Below are 22,253 nucleotides of genomic sequence, written 5' to 3'. Positions count from 1 at the left end.
CCAATTCATTTAGATAATAAGTGGTAGAGACAGAGTACCCTCAAGGCCATTGTTTTTTTCTCCTAAGTGGTGTTGCATCTGTATACTGAACTCAGTGCTTTAAGCAACAATTTATTATATCACACAGAGGGAATGTGGACAATTTCTTCTGCCACATCATACATTATCTTCATGATCCCAAGGTACTACTGCTCTGTCCTGGGTGGGGGGTGGAGCAAAGGATGTGGAATTGAATGCAAATAATAACACCCCCCCATCCCCACCCCCACTTTCTAGCCAGACTCAGAGGCCTGAGAACTTGAAGAGGCTTGAAGCCAGGTCCCCAGCACCTTTGTGTCTGGCTTTCTCTGTCCTTATGCCCTGTACTTTCTCAAATGATTTAAAAAGTCCTTGTCTCAAGCTCAGAAAAGGACCACAAGCATTGCAGAAATCCCTCAGCTCAGTCCCATAGAAGATAAGCAGAGTTTTCTGATATCATTTTACAAATTCATTCATAACACGTCTCTGAGTGTCTGATACATCTGATGAAAGTCCGTCTTTGAACTGAAGAGAGACAAGAACAGAGAATCCCTGTTGTGCCAGGCCAGAGTGGCCTGGACGAAGTTAGAAATAACCAAGTGACCACAACCCGATTTTACTAGCTAAGCAGTCTTTTCCGAGTGTAAGTTCTATTAATAGGATGTCTCCGGGAGATCGTTATGTTGAAAGGAGAATCTTGGTCTGCAGTACTTAGAAATACATCCATCTCTTCATCTGTAAAAAGGGAAAGATTTAGAATTAAGTCACTAAGTACTGGAAATAGGTATAAAGATGGATAGGAAAATTTTGAGAAGAGGGCAGTTACATTTGTAGGACACCATAAAGTCCTAGGCTTGGACTATCACAACTACCAAGTATAAGGTTTTCATCAGCTCCTCCAATCTGGAATAAAGATTATTCAAGTATTGATCTACCTGAAGACAAAGGGAAGGGGGAGCAAACAGTCAAGCAACAATGGTATAAGTTCAGTTCAATTGTCCTAACCTTTACCTTCAGTTTGACTTCTCAGAACTGTGGGCTTAAGCCAATTCGCATGATTTATAATTTTAGTGCTTTCTTTTGGAGCAAAAGAATGGACTAAATTATAGCTCAGTGGTTTTAAGTCTTTATTACTTCCTGCATCCCCAGTCAATATGATCAAAGAAATTCTGTCTACCCAGTGTTGTTAACAGGTTAATTTTTCAGGTAACTAGTAGAACATCCCTTCTTTGGTGGGATGAAAGAGAAGCAATCTTCTTTAGAATAGTCACAAAAAACAGGTTCTGAAGTCCCTTTCCCCCCTTTTTTGGTCCAGACCTGAGATTTCATTAGCGTAGGGAACTCTTGGTGAGGAAATTCCCTCTAAAATTTAATTTGGTATCTGTTCTGCAATTTAGAGAGTTGCCCAGGGGCAATCAGAGGTTAAATGATTTGCTTAGCTAAGGTCAGAGCCAGAACGTGTCAGAAGCCAACACCTAAACCCAGGTTTTCTACCCCTATGTAAGTTTTCTATCAACTATACTATACTATTTATTAGAATGGATAGCATAATTTTTTTTTTTTGCTTTTTGGAGGGCAATTGTGGTTAAGTGACTTGCCCAAAGTCACATGGCTAGTTTTGTGTTAAGTATCTGAGGTTGGATTTGAACTCAGGTCCTCCTGACTCCAGTGCTGGTGCTCTATTCACTGCGCCACCTAGCTGCCCCAATGGATAGCATAATTATCAGATGGTGACATTATAAATGTAGATATAAACCTAGGGATACACAAATTATAGAAAACTGGCTGATTAAATAAAAATTTCCCAGCTGTTTTGAACACACCATCTATTCTTTACTAATTAACCACTCTCAATCCACATCTTCTCAGTGTTTTACTTATCCAGCCTAGATTTTTCTTGGGAGTAATGGTCAGCTTCTACTTTCCTGCTTTCTAGAAGACTAAAATGCTTAGAAGAATGCAAAGAGTTTTACAATAAAAATGCTTGTCAATCCAAATTAGGAGACTTTTTCTGAGATGGAGACATAACATCATAGGCTATATACAAAATATTTTAGAATGTTTAGAAGGCATTCCATACTTCCTAACTCCTTAAAAAATAATTTATCTGACAACTCTGGGATAACCTAATTCCTAGTGCCTTATGCATGAGATACTCAAATATTTCCATGCTAGAGTTCCCTATACTAATGAAATCACAGGTCCAAACTAAACAAAGGTTGAACTGGACTGGCAACCATAACAAGGTCATAGTTTTCACACTGGCAAGAGTCCCTAGTATTTGCTGATCAATAATACATTACAATTTAAATGGTTTACCTTTAATATCCTTTCGTTGAAAGGAAGGTGCTTTTCCTTGGTACAGTAGTGGAGACTGGGTCAGTGCCCGAAGACCACTAGCAGAGAGACAATTCCTCACAGCACAGTTAGGTGGGGTAGAACCTAAAGAGACATTACACCACAAATACATCATTTGGCCCAGTGCCTGACACGTAACAGGCACCTGAAAAATCCCTGCTCAATAAATGAAAAATACGTTGCTTCATTTTCCCCATGGATCCTGGAAACAAAAAAAAAATATAAGCAAGCTCATCTTTCTAAGAATTCATCTCCCAAACTGCCTGTTTACTCAGCATAATAATACCAAATAGGAAGACTATCTTAAACAAATAGGAAGAAGACCTCAAGAATATATTTACCTGAAATGAATACTTCGTCATCCCCCATGGAGGAAGGCTGTCTTGTACTTCTACCTGGAGATTTCCTTTCTTCCTTTGTTTCATTGCCAGTAGAAATGACCTGATTTCCTTTTTGGATGCCATATGGTCTTCTGGTTTGGTGCTCAGTTTCCTCCTTCGAGGAAAGTGGTCTCTTCCTAGAGAACAATCCAAACTGCCCCTTTGAAAAACTGTCCTCAGCTTTAGGCTCACAGTCACTGGAAGGTGACTGATCTGGAAGCTGATACACTCCCTCAAGTTCAAAATCCCCCAAGATGGGAGTTTTGCTAATGCACTGCTCAAAAACTCTCTCCTTTCCCTCCTCTTCAATACCTGACACATTCCCCAGGAGATCTGAACCTCTTTCATTTCTCCCACCACAAGAATTAACATTGCTGTCCACTGCCTTCTTTTTTCTTGGCCAGTCTTGGATTGTATCAGGAGTGGTCTTCCCTTTGTGTCTTGGAGATGGTGTCCAGGGAACCCAGACATCTGTTGGGGAGGGGGAGGTGGTGCTAGAGGGAAAGTGCGTTGGAGTATAAGACTGACAGATATACATCTGCCCCCCACTCTTGCCTGGGGTAGTATGGGAAGAATGAAGACATGGAGGTGAGACATAAGCAGCTTCAAGTTGGTTAGGTTTACCCTGGGGCAACAAGCACCCAAGATCAGGAAAGTTCTCTCCTCCCAGAGATGTGTCCACCTTTTTTTGGTTTTCAATATTGACAGAACTAGAGTCTACCCTTTTAATGCGAAGCTTGGGTAGACCAGAGGTTTGCATTTCCAGCTCAACCTCATAGGTTGGAGGACTAGCAGAAATCACTGTCAGATGGTCTTCTGAAAGCTGAGGTGAAGCTTTTGGATCTGCTAGTCGTGCTGCAGCCTGTCTCTGCCTTCTATCTGCAGTACAACGCAGGGCATAAGAAGGTACCAAAGGAGACTTGGGCTTAGCAGGTGAAGTCACTCCATTAGATGTAGAAGGCTGTTCATAAGTAAGAGCCATCTTTAATTCTTCAGCTGATCTTATACAAGTTCCTGAGTTACCACTGCTCTGTTGTTCTGTTGTATTCTGGGTAGTGAGTAGAGGAGAGGAATTAAGCCATTCATGCCCTCCACCAGGTAAAGGGTAAAAGTGCTCCTTGGGGGAAAATGGCGAAGAAAGGTTTACTTTTTCCTGCTCCTTTTTAGGGGATGAGTCGCTAGCTGTCATATCTCTTTGTTCAACTGTAGGATCATCAGAGTTGCTGAACTGGTGAAGTGGCAAACTTCTTTCAAGGATGGAATTGTTTCTATTCATATGTTTTTTCCTGGTTTTGGAAGGTGGTGGAGGGAGACTATCACTAGATTTAGTTACTCTTGAACTCTTTCTGGGAGTTGAGATAAGATTACAGTTAAGAGGTGTGACTGTCGTATTTGGTGATTTCTGTAGCATCCCCCAACCAAATTCTCCAAGTCCACTAGGAGAAAGAGAATACATAGATTTCCTAGTTGGAGTTTTTATTGAAACATCATGTGGTGGAGAATTAAATAGTTTCTTTTTTTGGGAAGAAATAGGTGGTGTGAATGCAGCAACCACATTCCCTGATCCTTTCATGTTTTGGGCAGTTTTATCTTTTAATTCCTTAATGCATTTAGTTGGCTGAGAAACTGGATGTATGAGAACATTTGGGTTTTGGTTTCTGTGACTTAGAGGTGTCACTGCAACTACTTGGCCAGGTCTTCTTGGAGATGCAGAGGCTTCTGATTTTTGAGGTGTTTTCTGGGAGTGCTTGATGGGAGTCAGACAGTTAGTGGTCTGGATAGTGAATGGGAACTGAGCTACAGGACATGAAACATTGGTTAGACTGGAGTTCCTCTGAAGTGACCAAGGAGGAGTCTCTAGAAGTTCAGGTGTCTGACTTCTTTGCCTTTTGGGAGTTCTTAATTCCATCTTCTCAAGAGGAGAGGGAAATTCTTTTTGCGGGGAACTTCCCTTCTGAGGAATTACTTTTGCCTCAGATAGTGATGCAACTTCTAAATCAGATGAAAAGTCTTGTGTAGCATTCTTAAAAGCTATCTGATCTGCTGATATATTTTTTGAAGTAGTTTTTCTTTGTTTTCTTGGAGTATGATATGCTGTTTGTGGTGTTCGAGGCGATCTCCTTAGAATTCTGTTAGTGGGGGTCTGAGGCTCCTGGCCACTTTTCCTAGGTGTCTATAAAGAAAGTGACAATGATCATTCCAACTCAAATATTATAACCAGTGGTTTTTTTTTTTAAATGCAAAACTCTTAAGCCAAACAACTGGTAAGCTTATGCCTGACATTCTCATAAAGGCCCATTTAAGAGAGCCACAGGGTAAGAAAACAGGAAAACTGGAAAGAGTAGAGGCACTGAGCCACCTAGCCACCCCCATGAGTACCATTTCTAAGATATATAGAAAACTGTTTAAAATTTATAAGAATAAGAGCCATTCTCCAATTGGAAAATGGTTAAAAAGTAGTTTTCTAAGGAAGAAATCTGGGGTGAACAGATGGTGCAGTGAATAGAGCAGTGGCCCTGGAGTCAGGAGGACCTGAGTTCAAATCTGGCCTCAGAAACTTAATACAAAACTAGCTGTGTGACGCTGGGCAAGTCACTTAACCCCAACTGCCCTGTCTTCCCCACTCCAAAAAGAAAAAAAAAAAGGCCAAGGTCACCCACCATATTGGGGCCATCTCTAAGAAGAAATCTTAAACTAATAATAGCCATAATGAAAAAAAAAGCTACAAATCACTAATAATTAGAGAAATGAAAATTAAAGCAACTCTGATGTTCTACCTCACACCCATTAGATTGGAAGAGCTTACAAAAAAGGAAAATGAAAAATATTGAAGCTTCAGGAAAAACAAGGCACATTATCTGGAAAGCAATTTGTACCTACACCTCAAAAGTTAATCAATTGTGTATCTCCTTTGACCCAGTGACATCACTACTTTTCCTATACCACAAAGAGATCAAAGAAATAAGAAAAGTCCTCTTTTTGTGGTGGCAAAGAACTGTTGTCCATCCACTGGTGAATAGCTTATACATGAATGTAACAATATACTATTGCGCCATAAGAAAAGATGAAAGGGACATTTTCGGAAGAACCTGGGAAGATTTGCATGAACTGATGAAGAGTAAAGTGAACAGAACCAGGAGAATAATTTATGCAACAACACTGTAAATAAAAAAGGCTTTAAAAGACTTAAGAACTTAGTTCAATGCAATGACCAACCATGGTTTCAGAGGTCACATGATGAAACATTAGAACTACCTCCTGACAGAGAGGTGATGTATTCAGAGTGCAAGTTGTTAATCCCATTTTTTGGACATGGACAATGAAGGAATTGGTTTTGTTTGACTACGTATTTTTAATGAGAGTTTTTCTCTTCTCACCTTTCTCCCCCACCAATGGTGATTGGGAAGAGAGAAGAGAGAGAACAGAGATTAGAGGGAACATAGAAAAATAAGACTAAAGAAAAAAGTGTCTACACCAGTGGAATTTAACTTCTGGCTGGTCCTACCAACCTTGAAAGTCTTTGCGTATTAATCCAGGAAATGAAACTGCCTTTTCCCCAAGTATCAGCATAGCTCAGAGAATCATTGCTAGAGTTTTTAGCTCCAGCAACTCATGAGTGGTTTATGATCTATACTGATGGAGGCAGAACCCATAGTGATGAAATAAATCAATCATAAAATTTCATATATCTAGTTCAACAATCTCTAAATCATAAATCCTTGAATTATAAATAGATTGATTACATGTGCTTATGTCTTTTATATTGTATTGTAGGCCCCCTAATAAAGACCATATGTAATCCTTACTTGTGACCCCCATGAACACAATAACCAACTTTGTACCTTAAAATGCTTATTATAAGACATTAACCTGATAAACAATAGGCTTCTCAGAATCCAATGAGTTTTTTGGAGATCTTTTATTTTGGTGCATTTCCTTTGTAGGAGTAGTCATCTCAGAGACCGCACCAAAAAGAAGCCTCTTGGGAGATCGGATACCCTGAATTATAGGACATGCCTTAGTACCTAAAAAATAAAGCATGACAACATTTTAGTGCTATCAGCTCTCTCCCTATAGCATTAAGACATCCAAATTATATTAGGAAAAATGAAGTTTAGCTAATTGGAAGATCTATTACAATGGTGCTTTTGTGTATTTTGTTAAATATCTGCTATAATCAGCCAACTTCAGCCCATATGTTGGCAAATACAGGCAACTAGCTAAACATGAATGCTGCAAAAAGCAAACAAAACCATGGGAAAAACACTATGGGTAACTTGCTTTTCATGATGATGAAAGGGAGGAATGGAATGGATAATATAACATATATAAGATTTCACACCTAATCTGAGTCTTGACTGTATAAAAAAAGTTCTGGGTCATTCACATTAATCTTTCCTGAATAAAAGAAAGAATGATGTCATGGGCAACATGCTATACTGGTCCAAAGTATAGATCTTCATAGAATAGAAAAGCTTTTCCACACACAGAAAGCTCAGTGTGTCACACGTATTTCATGTCCCTACCCAAGGAAAAAAAATCTGGCAAATTCAACATTTTTCCCAAAGCTCTAAATATATTACCTCCCACCCATCAAAACTGACTTCTAAGAGGTAAGTATATAAGTGACCTGATTCATTCTTCTGTCTCAAGCATACTTTCTGTATATTTCGAGACTTTGGTTGTGAGCTAGGGTAGAAAGAAGCAGAGTTTGTTTTCACAAATGACAGATGCTTGATACGAGGGCTTCGTCTCAAACTCATTTCTAGAAAAGCAGAATAATAGCTAAGTTATCCATGGAAAATATAGCCTTGACATTTTCACACTAAACAGGAAAAAGAATATTTGTGCAACAATGAATGAAAGATGGAAATTCTAGACCAATCACTAGTTTAGTAGTAAGATTTCTGAAGTGTTGCTAAAAATATACATAGTGTTTATGATGTGACCCCATTGAGGTATATAAAGGAGCACTGACTTACTAGATGTCTCTTCCTGAAGTTACATAAAAACTAACACAACCATCACTTTTGTTCCATTTTTTTTTTAAACTCCAAAGAACTTTATGGCAAAAGCAGGTTATATCATATAGCCTTCACCCTGATTCAATTTCCATTTGGATAAGGATGTTATTTCTCCATAAACTGCCTCAGTAATTTTAAAGGTATGAGAGAATAATTTATACTACTGTTACAATGATGTTATGTAATGGCCAAGATTTCACTTAAGAGGTAGCTGCCTTTCTAGAGTGAGGTATGTGTTCATTCATTCATAAGAGCATTTATTAAATAACCTGAAACCTTTTTATTAAACCACATAATATGATAGTCATTTTCAAATAGCTGAGCCTGTCATCTGGGAGATTAAACCTATACTGCGTTTTTTAGAGGGCAGAAATAGGACCAATGAGTAAGTTACAGAGGAACAGATTTAAAATGAATATAATTAGAGCTATCCTGAAATGGAATGGTCTATTTCATGATAGGAGACTTCCATCACTGGAAGTATTCAGCAGAAGCTAGATAACCATCTTCCTATAAGATGAAGAGATTCCTGCATTAAGTAGGAGGTTGGACTAAATGAACTTCAAGGATCCTTCCAATTCATGTCCTTCCAATTAAAAAGTCTGAATTCCTATTGTGGGTCTGACACTATCAGCACTTTCTATAAAATGCTTTGGAACTCAGGATAAAATAGAAAGCTAGTGTATTAAGATTAAGGAAAAGTAAACAGATAAGAGTAGATTCCAAAAATACCTACCACATTCTTCTTTTTCAGGGGATTCTTCAACAACATCAATGTCAGGGCCAGGATCAGAGGACCTTGATAAAAAAGGAAAATAATACATAGGAGTTTTATTACACTTCAACAACCTACTGGTGTTAATCTAAAAAGAGAATCCCATGACTATTGAAACTCTTGAGACCCAGACAACTTCCTATATGCCCGAACTTGGAGTACTAATCTTCAACCTGAACATATTAGAAGTCCACTTGTTGGAAACCCAAGGGCTTACATGTCCAAATTATAAAAATTTTAGTCACTGTTCTTTTTAATACCCAAACATGCCTTTACCTCTAAAGATACAGATTTAGCACAGGCAAGCAAAAATTTGAAATTGCAAGAGAAAGTAAAGTAAAGGTTATGCTAAAACCAAAATGTTAACGAAGCAGTTAAATATAAGAATGCCACTAACCTGCCCTTAATTTGTCTTTGAAGTAATCTTCTAGATACTTGTTTGTGCAATGGAGTCTCTGATACCCTCTTAGTTAGCAGTTTATGATAATCTAAAGTATGAAAGAAACAGAAATTACAAGCTTCACATAACTTTTTTTTTCTTTTTGCAAGGGGGGAAGGGCAGGGAAATTGGGGTTAAGTGATTTGCCCAAAGTCACTCTGCTAGTAAGTGTTAAGTGTGTGAGGCCAGATCTGAACTCTGGTCCTCCTGACTCCAGGGTCGGTACTCTATTCACTGTACCACCTAGCTGCCCCTACATAACTCTTCAACGAGGCAAATATAAGCATTAAAGGTAGCGGCCTCAAATTTCAAGTGGCCTGTGATTTGATGAGGTGAATGGCAAATCTCAGTGATCGCTGTACTAACCAGAATGGAAAGATTTAAGTTCTTTTCAATTTAATAATCATGGGATGAGACTGGCTAGTCTATAAACACCAAAAAGGATAATGTATATAACATTCTGTAGAATTTCATATAAAATATGATTTATATTTGCTTCAGCAAAGAGTTGGGAAGCAAGCACCCTGTGTTCTTACAGTTATCACTGACTTCTGAACCATTTTGAATTAAAATTTTCCCCCTCCAATTTATGAAAATGAAAGCGCTTACTTGAAAAGCTACAAGTTTACCCATCATGACATACCAGATCAGTACATTGGCTAGTTCCACAAAAAAAAGCAGAGTTTATTTTCTCAATCTTATTCTTGATGTCATTTTAGTACTTCGGAATTGAAGCAAATGGGGGTTGTGATATCTATTGCTACCATTAGTTACATATGTGACATATATTGACTTACATTTTATAAAAACCCTTACTTCCACCCATGTACTATAAGAGTTAAATAAAATAGGATAAAGCAGGCAAGCTGACAAGTTTTCATTCTTCCACCTCTGTTGCTATAATAAACACTAATACATACATATATATATACATTTTATGTGTCTGTATACACAAAGTATTCCAAAGTCTTGGTGCAATTTTAAACTATTAAAGTTTAAAACTGGACTAAGATTTGGAACATGCTATATTTTAAGAAAAAAGTTGAGCTGGTAAACTAGCTACAGTGACCACTGAATGACATCTCACCAATGAGCTAGTTTAAAGGTTAAAAATAAGGAACATAAATACGTAGCTTTGTAATGTGGATCTTTAGTTACCCTGACCTACCTGTTACAACTCTGCGTTTACTTTTTGCTCCTGCCTCGATGGCTGGCTTTCTTGCTCCTATGAGTTTCTTGTCACTATACCTTAGTTCACACAGTATTCTTCCTGCCCTTTCTTCTCCATTGGCTTAAGGTTCATCCTTTCAATATCTAGCTCAAATCTCATCTTTTCCATGGAGATTATTCTATCTATCCTAGCAGATGTTATACTTGTTAGATTTCTTGGCTGTACTACTTACTTATACCATCCTATACTGTCATTTTTTTTTCTTTTGTGATTATGTGCAGATTTCAAGCTCCACACTAGTAAAACTATATCATATGACTCTGGATCATCAGTACTTAACAGCATCAATAATAGCAGCTAGCATTTATTAAATGGTTCATTGTTTGCAAAGCACTTTATAAATATTATCTCATTTAATCCTCATAAGAACCTTGGGAAGTAGGTGCTATTATTATCATCCCCATTTTATAGATAAGGAAACTGAGGCAAACAGGGTCAAATGACTTGCCTAGGGTCAGGGTCATATAGCTAGTATCTGAAGTGGGACTGGAACTCATTTTCCTGACTCCAGGCCCAGTGCTCTGTTCACTGTGCCTCTTAGAAATATGTACACATAATAGACATTCAATAAAATGTTTGCTACTACTGTTACAAAGTAGTATTTTCAATCATATAATCTATTTTATACACAGCCCCAAGGACAAAGGGAAAGGCATTCTATTTTACTTAAAACTACATCAAGCTCCAAATCTAAAAATACAATGGAGTAAAAAATACTTGGAGAATCAGTATTAAGCTAAACAGCTTTTAAGAAAAGTTCCAATGATGGTGGGAAGGTAGGGGAGAAAAGGATCACAGCTGCCCCTCCTTAAGCCTGGTCTCTAGGGGCACTCCCTAAGAGCTATTTAGTTTAGTTGTGAACAACCTTTCCCTTAGTTCAGCAGAACTAAAATTAGTCGTTTTGAAAGCAGGATTTTACTAGGAAACTAAGGGAAAAACAAATTACAAAAGTGGAGAAATAAGCACAGAATTACAGAACAGATACTACTGTTTATCCTCAGTCTTATCTGAATTAGACTACTATTCATATTCCTCGAATAAGGTAGATTTTCAGGTAGATACTGTTGCCAGATCTGATGAGATTTTTAGTTACCTTTAGAACCTGGTACCCTCAAATGAGGAATTCACTGCTCTGTTGGGTTTATTATTCTTCCTTCCAAGTCATTCTTCACTAACTACAACTGCCTCCTTTAATATTTCTGAATGTCTCTATGGCTCTAGACCATGGAAGTTCCACCCCTTCACCTACCCACTTTGCTTTAAGTATATTTCATAGCCAGTTATTGAGGCTTCTATACCCTTTGGGAGAAGCTTGGTTTCTTCACCTAATGTTTTATGCTAGCACTGAAGCCTAGTTTCTCTAACAGTCATGTGGCTTTGATTGCAGGCACCATCACCCTATATCAGCTTCTAACAGTCTGCAACACCCTGTCATCTCTTATGAAAGGCTGAGGGAACATGATGAGGATCCTTTTTCACGTGGGGCTATTCCTACTTGGATACATACACACATACAATACCTTGAATCTCCTTGGAGCTGTCAATACCTTGAATCTCCTTGGAGCTGTCAGCTTTGTATTTTAGCCCTTCAACAGCTGACACTGAATGACTTCTGGGCAGTTTTTTCATGGATCTTTCAGAAGGAGAAAGCATCCCTTGGTTGAAAAGGTTTCTTCGAACTTTGGTCACTTCTGAAACCACCCAAAAATGCTGATGTTACCATTAATAAATATTATTTCTGAGATAAGAGGGATACTTATATAAAACAAAAAAAGGCTTTTTTAAAAAACCTAATGGGGTCAACAATTAAAGTTGGATTATTTGGACTTATGAAGAATTCCTTTAAATATTTTTCGTTTGATAATTTGAAATGCTTACTGTTTATTTAGGAATTCAATATATATTCTTTTCATAAACAATCCATTATTTCTGAATGTAATTCTAAATCTGAGGCTATGAAAAACCCAAAGTAACAATGAAAAAAGATGAAAACATGAACATTTCAGAAATATATCAAGATTGAATATACTTTAAAGTCAAAAGTTCTTCAGTCTACATGGAATATCCAGTTAGTAGTAGTAGTAGTAACAGCTTCCAGTTAAGAAGGTAACTGCCTACCTCACAGCTTGCCAGAATACATCTTTTGAGAATTCACCTAAAATTGCAATGTTAGCAGGAAGTATATGGGAATAGATAAATTTTTAAAAGGATCATTTTTTTGGTAAGCAAAATCAAGGGTAAGTCACTTAACTTCACATTTAGAGTAAAACTATAAGTTACTAACAGTGATATATACACATGTTTATCTTGAGACATTAGAATAGAAAGTTCTAGGGGACTGGAATCTTCTATCTTTGGGCATACTATACAGGAGAGAAGAGGGGAGATTCTAAAATAAGTCTTGTAGGGATGTGTATATACCTTATATTGAGGGAAAAGGCCATATATTATTTATCTGTGCATGACAACCTCCAAACTCAAGAGTAATAAATATCTGAAGAACAAAATACACGTGCCCAGGGTCTTCAGTAATTTGAGACAATATATTTAGAGTTGGTAAGGAGCTACAGTGGTTATCTGGTCCAATGCACTCATTTTATAGATAAAGAAACCAAGGCCCAGAAATGCATGTCTTGCCCAGCAATTTACCTAAAATACCACTGGTAGTAAGTGGCAAAGCTGAGATTTGAACCCAGCCCTTCTGCCTCCAAATCCTCCGTACTTTCTACTACACCATTTTGCCAACTAGCTAATAATAACCTCAACTTTGTCCTGGTTAATAATTTATACTACAAAACTTCTCAGGAAAAATTAGGATTGTCTCTACCAAAAATCTACCTTGGCAACAACCGCACAGGATGCTCTATCCTTAAAGAAATATCTTTTTGAGATTCAGTTTGAAATTCCAAGTTCAGCACTCTATCCATTTTAGAGTGTGTATGGTTGGAGAGGATATGAAAGGGTAGGAAGGGAAAGTAGTAAAATGAGGAAGAGAGCATTTCAATGTGTAAAAGTAATAGAACCACACCTTTCTGGCTACCTTTCTCTCCATCACATCCTCTTTCACTCTCTAGAGTAGTTTATTTATCTAATGGCTGAATGAGCTGCCTCTACAGCTAGTTTTAAAATCTGTTCTTCACAGGTAAAATAATTTTGAGAGGCCAAAAAAAATCAGTTAAGACTAGAGCTCAGATGGAACTTTAAAATACTAATTACACCAGAAAACCTAAATATTTCAGGAACCTGTGCATTTAATAGTTAAGAACTTGTATGTCCATTTGCTATAGTCAACAAGATCTATGTATGCATTGCCAGTAAAGAATATTTAAGGCAAATGTGTAGGAATTTTTATGTGAGTGTTTAATGAAATCAAGAATACAAAGTTATCATGTGTGAATATTTTTACACCAAAGAGGAAATAAAGTAAGAGGTACAAAGGAAAGAGCACTAAGAATTTATTTGTGTAAATCTTTCCCCTCCAAAACTTGGTGTTAATCAAGGGACAACTCTAAAATCACTGTATATTTGATTATTTATAGAGAAATCTGAGATGTATCCCCAACTCAAGTACTCTAAGGTTGAGATTCCTTCAGGTAGGGAACAATTTTGTGTTCTCTTCTACATACCATACACATATACACACGTTTCCTATAATAAGAATAAGGAACACAGGGGCGGCTAGGTGGTGCAGTGAGTAAGGCACCGGCCCCGGAGTCAGGAAGACATGAGTTCGGTTCTGGCCTCAGACACTTAACACACACACACACACACACACAAACTAGCCATGTAACGTTGGGCAAGTTACTTCACCCCAATTGCCCTCCAAAAGGCAAAAAAAAAAAAGAATAATAAAACTATTCAGTTGAATTTATATATTTCAAATTATAAAACGGTAATTACCCACACTTTGGTACTGGTTAAAAAAATAGAAAAGTAGATCACTGGAACAGATAAGGTAAGTAAGAATCAGAAATCATTCAAATTCAATAACCCAGCAATTAATAAACACAAATTCCTTGAGGAACAACTCCATATTTGACAAGACCTACTAGAAAAGCTGGAGAGCTTCTCAAGAGATGTTAATCTTAAATAAACATCTTGCAACATGTCATAATAAATTCAAATGGATCTGTGGCCTGAACATAAAAGGTCATGCCATTTAAAAAAAATGAGAAGAGACAAGATTGGGTATCTATTTTTCATAGCTTCAGCTAGGGGAAAAATTAGCAGCCAAACAAGAGATAAAGGCAACTACAAAAGATGAAACAGATAATTTAAGAATACATATAAGTGAAATGTTTTTGCAACTAATGAAATCTACATAGCTATGATAATAAACTATTATATATAATGGGAAACTATTAATTGGTAAAAAAATCTTTTCATCAAATATTACTGATGTAGGTCTGATCTCAAGAATATATAATATGTAAGACCAAGAACCATTTTCCAACAGGTAAGTGGTCAAAGAACATGAATAAAGTTTTAAAAAAGACTAAAACAGTAATATGAAAGAACATACCAAATCCCTAAAAAGAAAAATGCAAATCAAAACACCTCACACCTAACAAATTAGCAAGTATGACAAAATATAAGAAGAGTTGATTTTGCATAGATTATGTAAAGACAAGAACACTAACACAGTTGGTGGAACTGTGAATTAGCCTGGAAAGCAATAAAGAAGTGACTAAAATGTCTATGATCAGTCGTTGACCTAGAAATCCCACTCCTGGGCATTTACTAATTACCAAAGCAACATTCTTTCTGGCAGCAAAGAACTGGAAACTAAGTAGATGCCCATCACTTGGGGAACAGCTAAACAAACTGCTGTATCTGAAACCAGTTGAACAATATTTCATAAAAAGAAATGATATGTTAAGAATTAAAAGAAACACAGGGAGACATATGAATGAATACAAAGTGCAATTAATTTCTAAAAAATGAAACAAAGAACTAAGATATGAGTATCATATAATTATAATGATCAAGTGTAATCCTATCGAAGAATCAGGAAAATGTACTCCCCTCCCTTTTATTCTACTATGAGCATGGAATATTAATATACCGTCAGATATGGTTGATGATGTGTTGGTTTTGTTGAACTGCTTTTTTTCTTTTTTAGTCTTTGTTATAAGGGATGGCTCAGGGGGTAAGGAAAGAGCAGAGGGATATATTTAAAAATAAATATGATATAAAAATATTGCTATCTTGTGGCCTTTTATGATATTGATAAAGACTTTGTTTTGACACCTGATCCGTTAAAGGATGAAATCAAAGGTAGAGACTTCCTATTCCTAATTAAAGCTAACATTCCTGCTTATTAACATTTGTGTTGAAGACTCAAATGGTACATGAAGTTTTTTCTCCATTACAAAATAACCCCTGACATCTGACTTATCTTGTATATGAGGCAAAAGTTAAATCTTATTAAATTATTGGAAACTTTTTGCACATGTGCTCTAGGTCACGTTACTGGGTACATTTTATCAACCAAAAACCTACGTAGTTCAACAACTGCCTGAAGTGACTTCAATATATATACACTTGAGATAACTTTGCTAGTACTCTACAGAGGAAACAGAGAAACATACCTTGAACCAAATCTTTTACTGGGAGTGGTAGCTGCTGATGACCAGGATGAAAGTTTTTCTGAAAGTTCAAGAAAATCTGATTTGAGTAATTTTGTGAATTTTTTCTATTAAAAGAATAAAAGTTCCATGTGGTTTAACTAGAGCAGTGTTATTGTTGGGGCTTTTCTCTCCATATCAAAATCACTGTTTATATTAATTATTACTAGGAAAATTGTTTAAGTGTATCATTTCCTGAGTTCATTAACTTGATTACCTGAAAGTCTCAGATTTACCTCAGGGTAATGGTCATAGTAACCGACACTTTCATAGGGAACTCCTTTCATAAAAATATCAGTCTTTCGTTCCTCACAACAGAAATGTTGACATGAGAAGCCACTTTGTATTTAGAGAAAAATCCTTGATGCCCTGACTCTTTTCGACTTCCTCATCAGAAAGTCTATATAAATGGCAATTGAAATGGTAATGAATAACGCTAGAATTAGTTCTTAGACTACATCTACTAAGGAATCAGGACTGAGGCCAGGTGAGTTAACTCAGTTATGAACTAGATAAATACCAAGATATCAGGATATTAAAAATTTTAATCTTATTCACATTTAAGGTATAATACTCATCTTTTCAGGAATCTATATTGAGCAATGCCAAATACCAAGCTAAAAGAAATTCCACACTAAATTCAAGATTTAAGATATAAGTATCTAGAAACAAAGAAAGGGTTATTAGTTTGAAGACTAATTTTCCTGGAGTCAGTTTCTCCATACTGTATTCACTCAAGCTCTATCCAAAGAGCTAATTTATTAAGACTGAAAATTGTCAAATCTGGGGGCGGCCAGGTGGCTCAGCGAGTAAGAACACCGGCTCCAGTGTCGGGATGACCTGGATCAAATCTGGCCTCAGATACTCAGCACCACACCCAGACATAACTGGCCATGTAACCTTGAGCAAGTTACTTAACCCCGATTGCTTTAAAAAAAAAAAAAAGAAAATTGTCAAATCTGTGTTTGACTTTTTCTTCTTTCCTTGGAAACCTATCTTGAGTTCCAATCAGTAATTTTTTGGCTTTTTTCCTTCTATATTTTTAACTGGGCTTTTTGGTAGTAACAAAATCCAACTTCCCACGTAATTTTGTGTATTTTAGAAAGACTATCAAAACCTTAGGCAAGGTACAATACTTCTCTATATATCAGTCTTTGCTCCCTGTACCTCCCTATTATACTACCCTTTGAATTTAAATTGGACTATAGCTTATTATTTTATCTATTTTAATTATTGCTACTTTATAAGTTTCTTTTATTCAAAGAAAAGCTTTCAAATTAATTTTTCCATCCTAGTTTATTTGCTACATTTTCCCTATGTCATATCCTGGTTTGAGTGCTTTGGTCACAGTTTTAAATCAGAAAATAAATTTCCTTCATTTAGTGTACTTATGTTATTTCCTACATATATAATAAAGGTTAAATAATATCAACAGACCCTTTCCTATTATTGGGGAGCTTGCCTGTCACTTAACTTCTAATTTCTTCTCAACCAAGGCAGTTTGGAGTAATTTTGCAAGTGTCCCTGGTTTATCCTCTTTCTACTTTGGTAACTCCTTACTTTTTTGGTAGCTCTCTTGGGAACCTTAGGAATTTCAATTTGCCGGAGATTTTGTGCTGCTTCCGTCACACTCCTATGTCTTGTTAATGCATGTTTCCTATTTTTAAAAAAGTGAGAACTAATTAGACAAATAGCTAGACAGGTGTCAGAACAGTTCAGTTGTAGCCAAATAAGAGTATAAAAGATAAAGTTACAAAAATCAGTACAGCTCATGTTCCCTTAGGACCTGATTTATAGCCAAACAAATTAAGTACTTCCAGAAGTAACATTTAAATAATTATGAATGAAGTTGAGAAGAAAGTTCAAAAGCTGGGCTGAAATTCTAAATGTACTTAGATAGGCTAAGACCCAAATATATGTACAAATACGAAAAAGGAAAGCAAGACTTGGGTTTCATCTGAGGATTTTTGAATACTCTCTGGAATACAGAATTTGTACTATTTTCTAAGTAATTTAAGAGTCTTGGATATTCAGTGTATGTTATTCACAAGGTTAGTTAAGTCAATCATTACCAGGGAAAATGAAGATCAGACTATGGCTCTAATAAAACACTGGAAGACACTTACCTTTTCTTGGCTGATCGGCTACGCAGCTCTTCCAGTTGGTCAGATTCGGTGCTGACTGATACTGTGCTATAAGTGTGTGGCATAGAAAGTGCTGGTGATCCACCTTCTTGCGTCACAGAATCATCACTGAAGAAATCTGCAGGAAGGATGACAGCCAGTTTCTGGGGAATTACAAATCCCAAGCTATAGTAAAGATTTCCAAGGGTCTTTGGAATGGAGTCAATATACCTGTGGAATAAATTGTTTAAATGCAAAACAGATAATAAATATTCTGCTCTTCTCCAATTCTCTTCTACCCAACACTAACTTCAATTTGCTGAAAATTTTGTGTTGTTTTAACACCTTCTCAATCCTTATGAATTCCATGTTTCTATGAATTTCCATCAATTCCATTTCTATGGCATAATTCATACAGAAGCCCCGATAAGGTGGCATTAAAACTGATTCACTGTCCATCACACTTACAATCCCAAAATTTCTTCCAAAACCCCTGATAAGTATGCTGGGTCCTCAGTTAAACAAACTGCTCGAAGCAAGTCTATCACCTAAAGAAAGAAAAAAAGGAGAGGGAAGAGAATTAGTTCAGAGAATGTGAGGCATTTAATACAGCAATTCCAATGACAGAGAGTTAAGCTATGCACTTGCCTCCTCTACTAAGTGTTCCATGTCATCTGAATTATTCTGTATTGACGGGCACTGCAAACACATCTCCAAACGAAGAAACACCTGGAGTTGGTACCTGTGCAGACAAAAAAAATGCTGTTATATCTACTCTTGCTCAGCTCTTACTTACAGCTATAGCATAGACAACTCTCTTTGTTAAAAAAAAATAAAACAAACCTTAACAAGAAAACAGTTTCAGAGAAACACTTTTTACTCCATTTCCCCTTTTGATGAATATAATTATTAGGTGATAATGAAATTCTTTGACCCCATGTTAGAACTCTATCCAAGATTAACCAGTACAAATATATCCCAAATAGCTGGCAAATTTGTTTTAAATGGTACAATATAAATTAAAGAGGTTCCCCCCTTTTTGAGCTTAAGTAAATAAAGTATTTCCTTACTCTCTGACTTTGGCTTCCTTGTCCAGATTTTTCCTCAACTGCTGTCGAAGACCTTTACTGGTCTTTAAGAGGTAATTTTTTACTCGCTCTATACAGGTCATCTGTAGAATCAGAATCATTAAATAGTTTTAGACATGACATATACCCCCATTTCTGATCTTTCTCACAATTCAGTCTCCATATCACAAAGGAATCAGGGGGAAAAGACCTATGTCTCCATATCAACAAAGGAATCAGAGGGAAAAGACCTATGTGTAAAAAAATATTTAACACAGATCTTTCTGTGGTAGCCAAAAATTGGAAACCAAGTAGTTAGTTACCCTCTTATTGAGGAATGATTAAATAATGTGAATATAATAGAATATTACTATGCTATAAAAAATGATGAAATGGAAGATTTCAGAATAAACTGGGAAAACCTTTATGAACAACAACATGAGAACTAGGAGAACAATTTATATAATGAAAACAATGTTACAGAGAAAAGCAATTTTGAAAGACTTTAGAACTCAGATCAACCCAATGATAAACCACAAATCCAAAAGAATGAAGAGGAAATGTACCATTCATCTCTTGGCAGAGAGGGATTATGGACATAAAATGCAGAAAGAAACAGATATTTCCAAACATGATTAATGGGGAGTGGGGAGAGGAAGGAAAGGGAAGGCTGGATCAACAAATATTCTTTACTTGAAATGATAACAAAAAATTATAAACAACAAAAAGAAAATGTGCTCAAAGGAAAAAAAATAATGCAGTTCTTAGCTAAAGAGAACCATGATGTATTATTTAATTTGGAGAAAGGTCTTTACTCTCCATTTTCTCTCCCACCTATTTTTTTGATGAATAATACGAGACAAACATCTAAGGAAGGAACTTATCTAAGCAAGTACTAGCTATGTGGGTTAAACACAGATTTAGTTCAGTTGTAGATGACTTTGGAAATCTGGCTTTCAAAAGAAACAACACAACTAAGAAATCTGTGAATAGTAAGCAATATGTGGTACTGACTCAAGAGAAGATAATATTACAACTTTAACTCATATTTCTGTGAAGCCACATGGGCCCTGATTTTTGTCAATTCACTTTCTAATCTTGTGATATTTTAATCAGATACACCATAATATGGGAGATTTCCTTTCAAAATATTGGACTTTTAAGAAACATGACAGATCTTCCTTACTTCTAAGTCTTTGTTGCCTCTGGTTTTCAGGAACATTTTAATAGCTGAGATCATATTCTGGGCACTTGTATGTGTTAGGACTTCTCCCATGGCCACAGTTTTTTGGTAATTTTCATTTAAGTGAGATAGTAGCTCCTCCTCAGTTTTAAAATCTGTAATAATAAAAAAATTATATTAAATACAGCTAACATTCAGCACAGATAACAATACATAACTCAAGGCAACAGATTATAAAAATAGCTAAGATCCTCCTGAGAAAACATAGAAGGGAAGATTATTTAGAAATCTTTCCCAAAGTCAATATGATTCACCCATGAAAGCTTAATGATTTCCCACATGAACATACTTAATTGAAGAGGGGTTGAGGGCAGTTTTCATCTTCATTTACATACTTTAGGCTCATGCCATAACAGTTTTTCCCAGTTCCACTTATCCAATGTTTTTATGTCTCGGTAATCAAAACCAAAAACTGACATTGGACCCAAATAACAACCAGATGCATTGGCCCTATATTCAGCTCTAAACCACTGAGATCTAAAATCTAATTAAGACTGATGCTTTGCATATTTAGCATAAACATCTGGCAATGCATCCTAGAAATTATCTGTGAAAGTACTGATTAATACTAAACAAAAGTAACATAAAGCCTCAGGTGCAGTTCTGCTTGGGGAGTGTGACCTATTGTGTGATCTGACACGAGAGGATTAAAAAGTCATCAGAAAGAATAAAAACCAACTTGACATTAAAATATGCTGGGTCACTACTTTAAAAAGTACAAGTTTAAATCAAGTCTAATAGTAGCTGGGTATTACTTATGAAGGACCCTTTGTTTTGGAGATTCCTGACAAGCTGGAAATAAAAAGCACTGAACTTGGAAGTACAGGATCAAGTTCAAATACTGGCTCTAGTACTTACCATCTGGGTGATAGTGGGCAAATCACTGCATTTCTCTAAGCCTGTTTATGAAGCTGTAAAATAAGGGGTTGGATAAGATGGGCTCTAAACTCTCTTCCAGCTCTAGATCTATTAATGACTAATTTCAGGACAGTTGTGAAGTCCAACCTTTTTGTCAGATTTATTACAGACAATAAGAGACTAAAAAATGGCTTTCTTTTGTATTTGTGCTTAGGAAGATACCATATGTAACACAATTCTATATCCAGAAGCCAAGGAGACTGGCACATTTAAGAAATAAGTATGTAAATGGATGAATGAACAACAAAACTGTTTTTTTTATTTTTTTGTCTTTAATATGCTTTACTGGCTCCTGCTTTTAAAATTAATCTACATTACACATCTACTATCTTATCTTGTTGGCTATTTTTTGTTTTTTGTGTAGGTGGTCTAGATTCATAACTAAACTATGAGGTCTCTGATACCATTCTATATTTTCAGTCACTAAGAGCACACAACACAATATCAGGCACATATCACTGGGACTCAATAATTTTGTTTTTTCAAAACTTTTATCTTGTTTTTAATAACTAGTTTTTAGCATCATCTTCACTTCTGAATCTATCCTTTCCCTTCCTTCCCCTACTCAGACCTATTCCTTTTCACAAAGACTAGAAAAGAGGAAAAAATGGAATTCAGCAAAACTGATAAAACACACCAACTACTTCTAATAGTATACACACTATGCCATATCCACTGTTTCTCATCCGAGTAGTGAAAGGAGCCCACCCTGAAGCTGACAGTGAATGATGTGTCTCTGCCTAGAAACTATATCACAGGGCAGTCCAGTCAGACTGCTCTCACCCTTCCTCCAGTCGGCTTTACCCTCTATGATGCTGCCCAGCCCCAGAGCAAGTGGCCTCATTCTTTTCTCTCTATCTAGCTTCCTTTTACATTTGTATTCCCCTACTAGAGTGCAAACTCCTTGACAGTAGAGACTGCCTCGTTTTCTTGATTTTGTATATCCAATACTTAGTACAGTACCTGGCACACAGTAAATGTTCAATTAATGCTCCACCTATATATCTCAATTCCTCTCTTGGGCAAAGTTTTAGGACACAGTTAATTAAA

General features: G+C 36.4%; 1 protein-coding gene across 5 annotated transcripts in view; it reads right to left on the bottom strand.

Annotated features, from left to right (window-relative positions):
- Window positions 1–93: 93 nt before the first annotated feature.
- TICRR (TOPBP1 interacting checkpoint and replication regulator) overlaps window positions 94–22,253 on the bottom strand; it is a 37,010-nt gene continuing 14,850 nt past the window's right edge. For 2 of the 5 annotated variants that reach the window (XM_069098588.1, XM_069098589.1), the window contains exons 8-22: window positions 20,229–20,380; window positions 19,046–19,146; window positions 18,624–18,717; window positions 18,444–18,523; window positions 17,979–18,206; window positions 17,413–17,509; window positions 15,817–15,874; window positions 11,773–11,916; window positions 8,953–9,043; window positions 8,517–8,578; window positions 7,387–7,521; window positions 6,627–6,781; window positions 2,718–4,929; window positions 2,338–2,460; window positions 94–753 (exon numbers count right to left, since the gene is read on the bottom strand). In XM_069098588.1, the coding sequence (XP_068954689.1) occupies window positions 638–753; window positions 2,338–2,460; window positions 2,718–4,929; window positions 6,627–6,781; window positions 7,387–7,521; window positions 8,517–8,578; window positions 8,953–9,043; window positions 11,773–11,916; window positions 15,817–15,874; window positions 17,413–17,509; window positions 17,979–18,206; window positions 18,444–18,523; window positions 18,624–18,717; window positions 19,046–19,146; window positions 20,229–20,380 (3,848 nt within the window). In that variant the 3' untranslated portion in view covers window positions 94–637. Of the gene's footprint in view, window positions 754–2,337; window positions 2,461–2,717; window positions 4,930–6,626; window positions 6,782–7,386; window positions 7,522–8,516; window positions 8,579–8,952; window positions 9,044–11,745; window positions 11,917–15,816; window positions 15,875–17,412; window positions 17,510–17,978; window positions 18,207–18,443; window positions 18,524–18,623; window positions 18,718–19,045; window positions 19,147–20,228; window positions 20,381–22,253 lie in introns of all 5 variants that reach the window. The other 3 variants (XM_069098586.1, XM_069098587.1, XM_069098590.1) reach the window with 2 other exon arrangements.

The sequence above is a fragment of the Petaurus breviceps genome, unplaced genomic scaffold (genome assembly GCF_028583685.1).
Source record: "Petaurus breviceps papuanus isolate PSGF00001 unplaced genomic scaffold, PetGlider_PUasm1.0 37, whole genome shotgun sequence".
Classification (NCBI taxonomy): Eukaryota; Metazoa; Chordata; class Mammalia; order Diprotodontia; family Petauridae; genus Petaurus; species Petaurus breviceps.
Note: the sequence above shows the minus strand (reverse complement) of the source record. Positions and strands in the feature narration are given on the sequence as shown.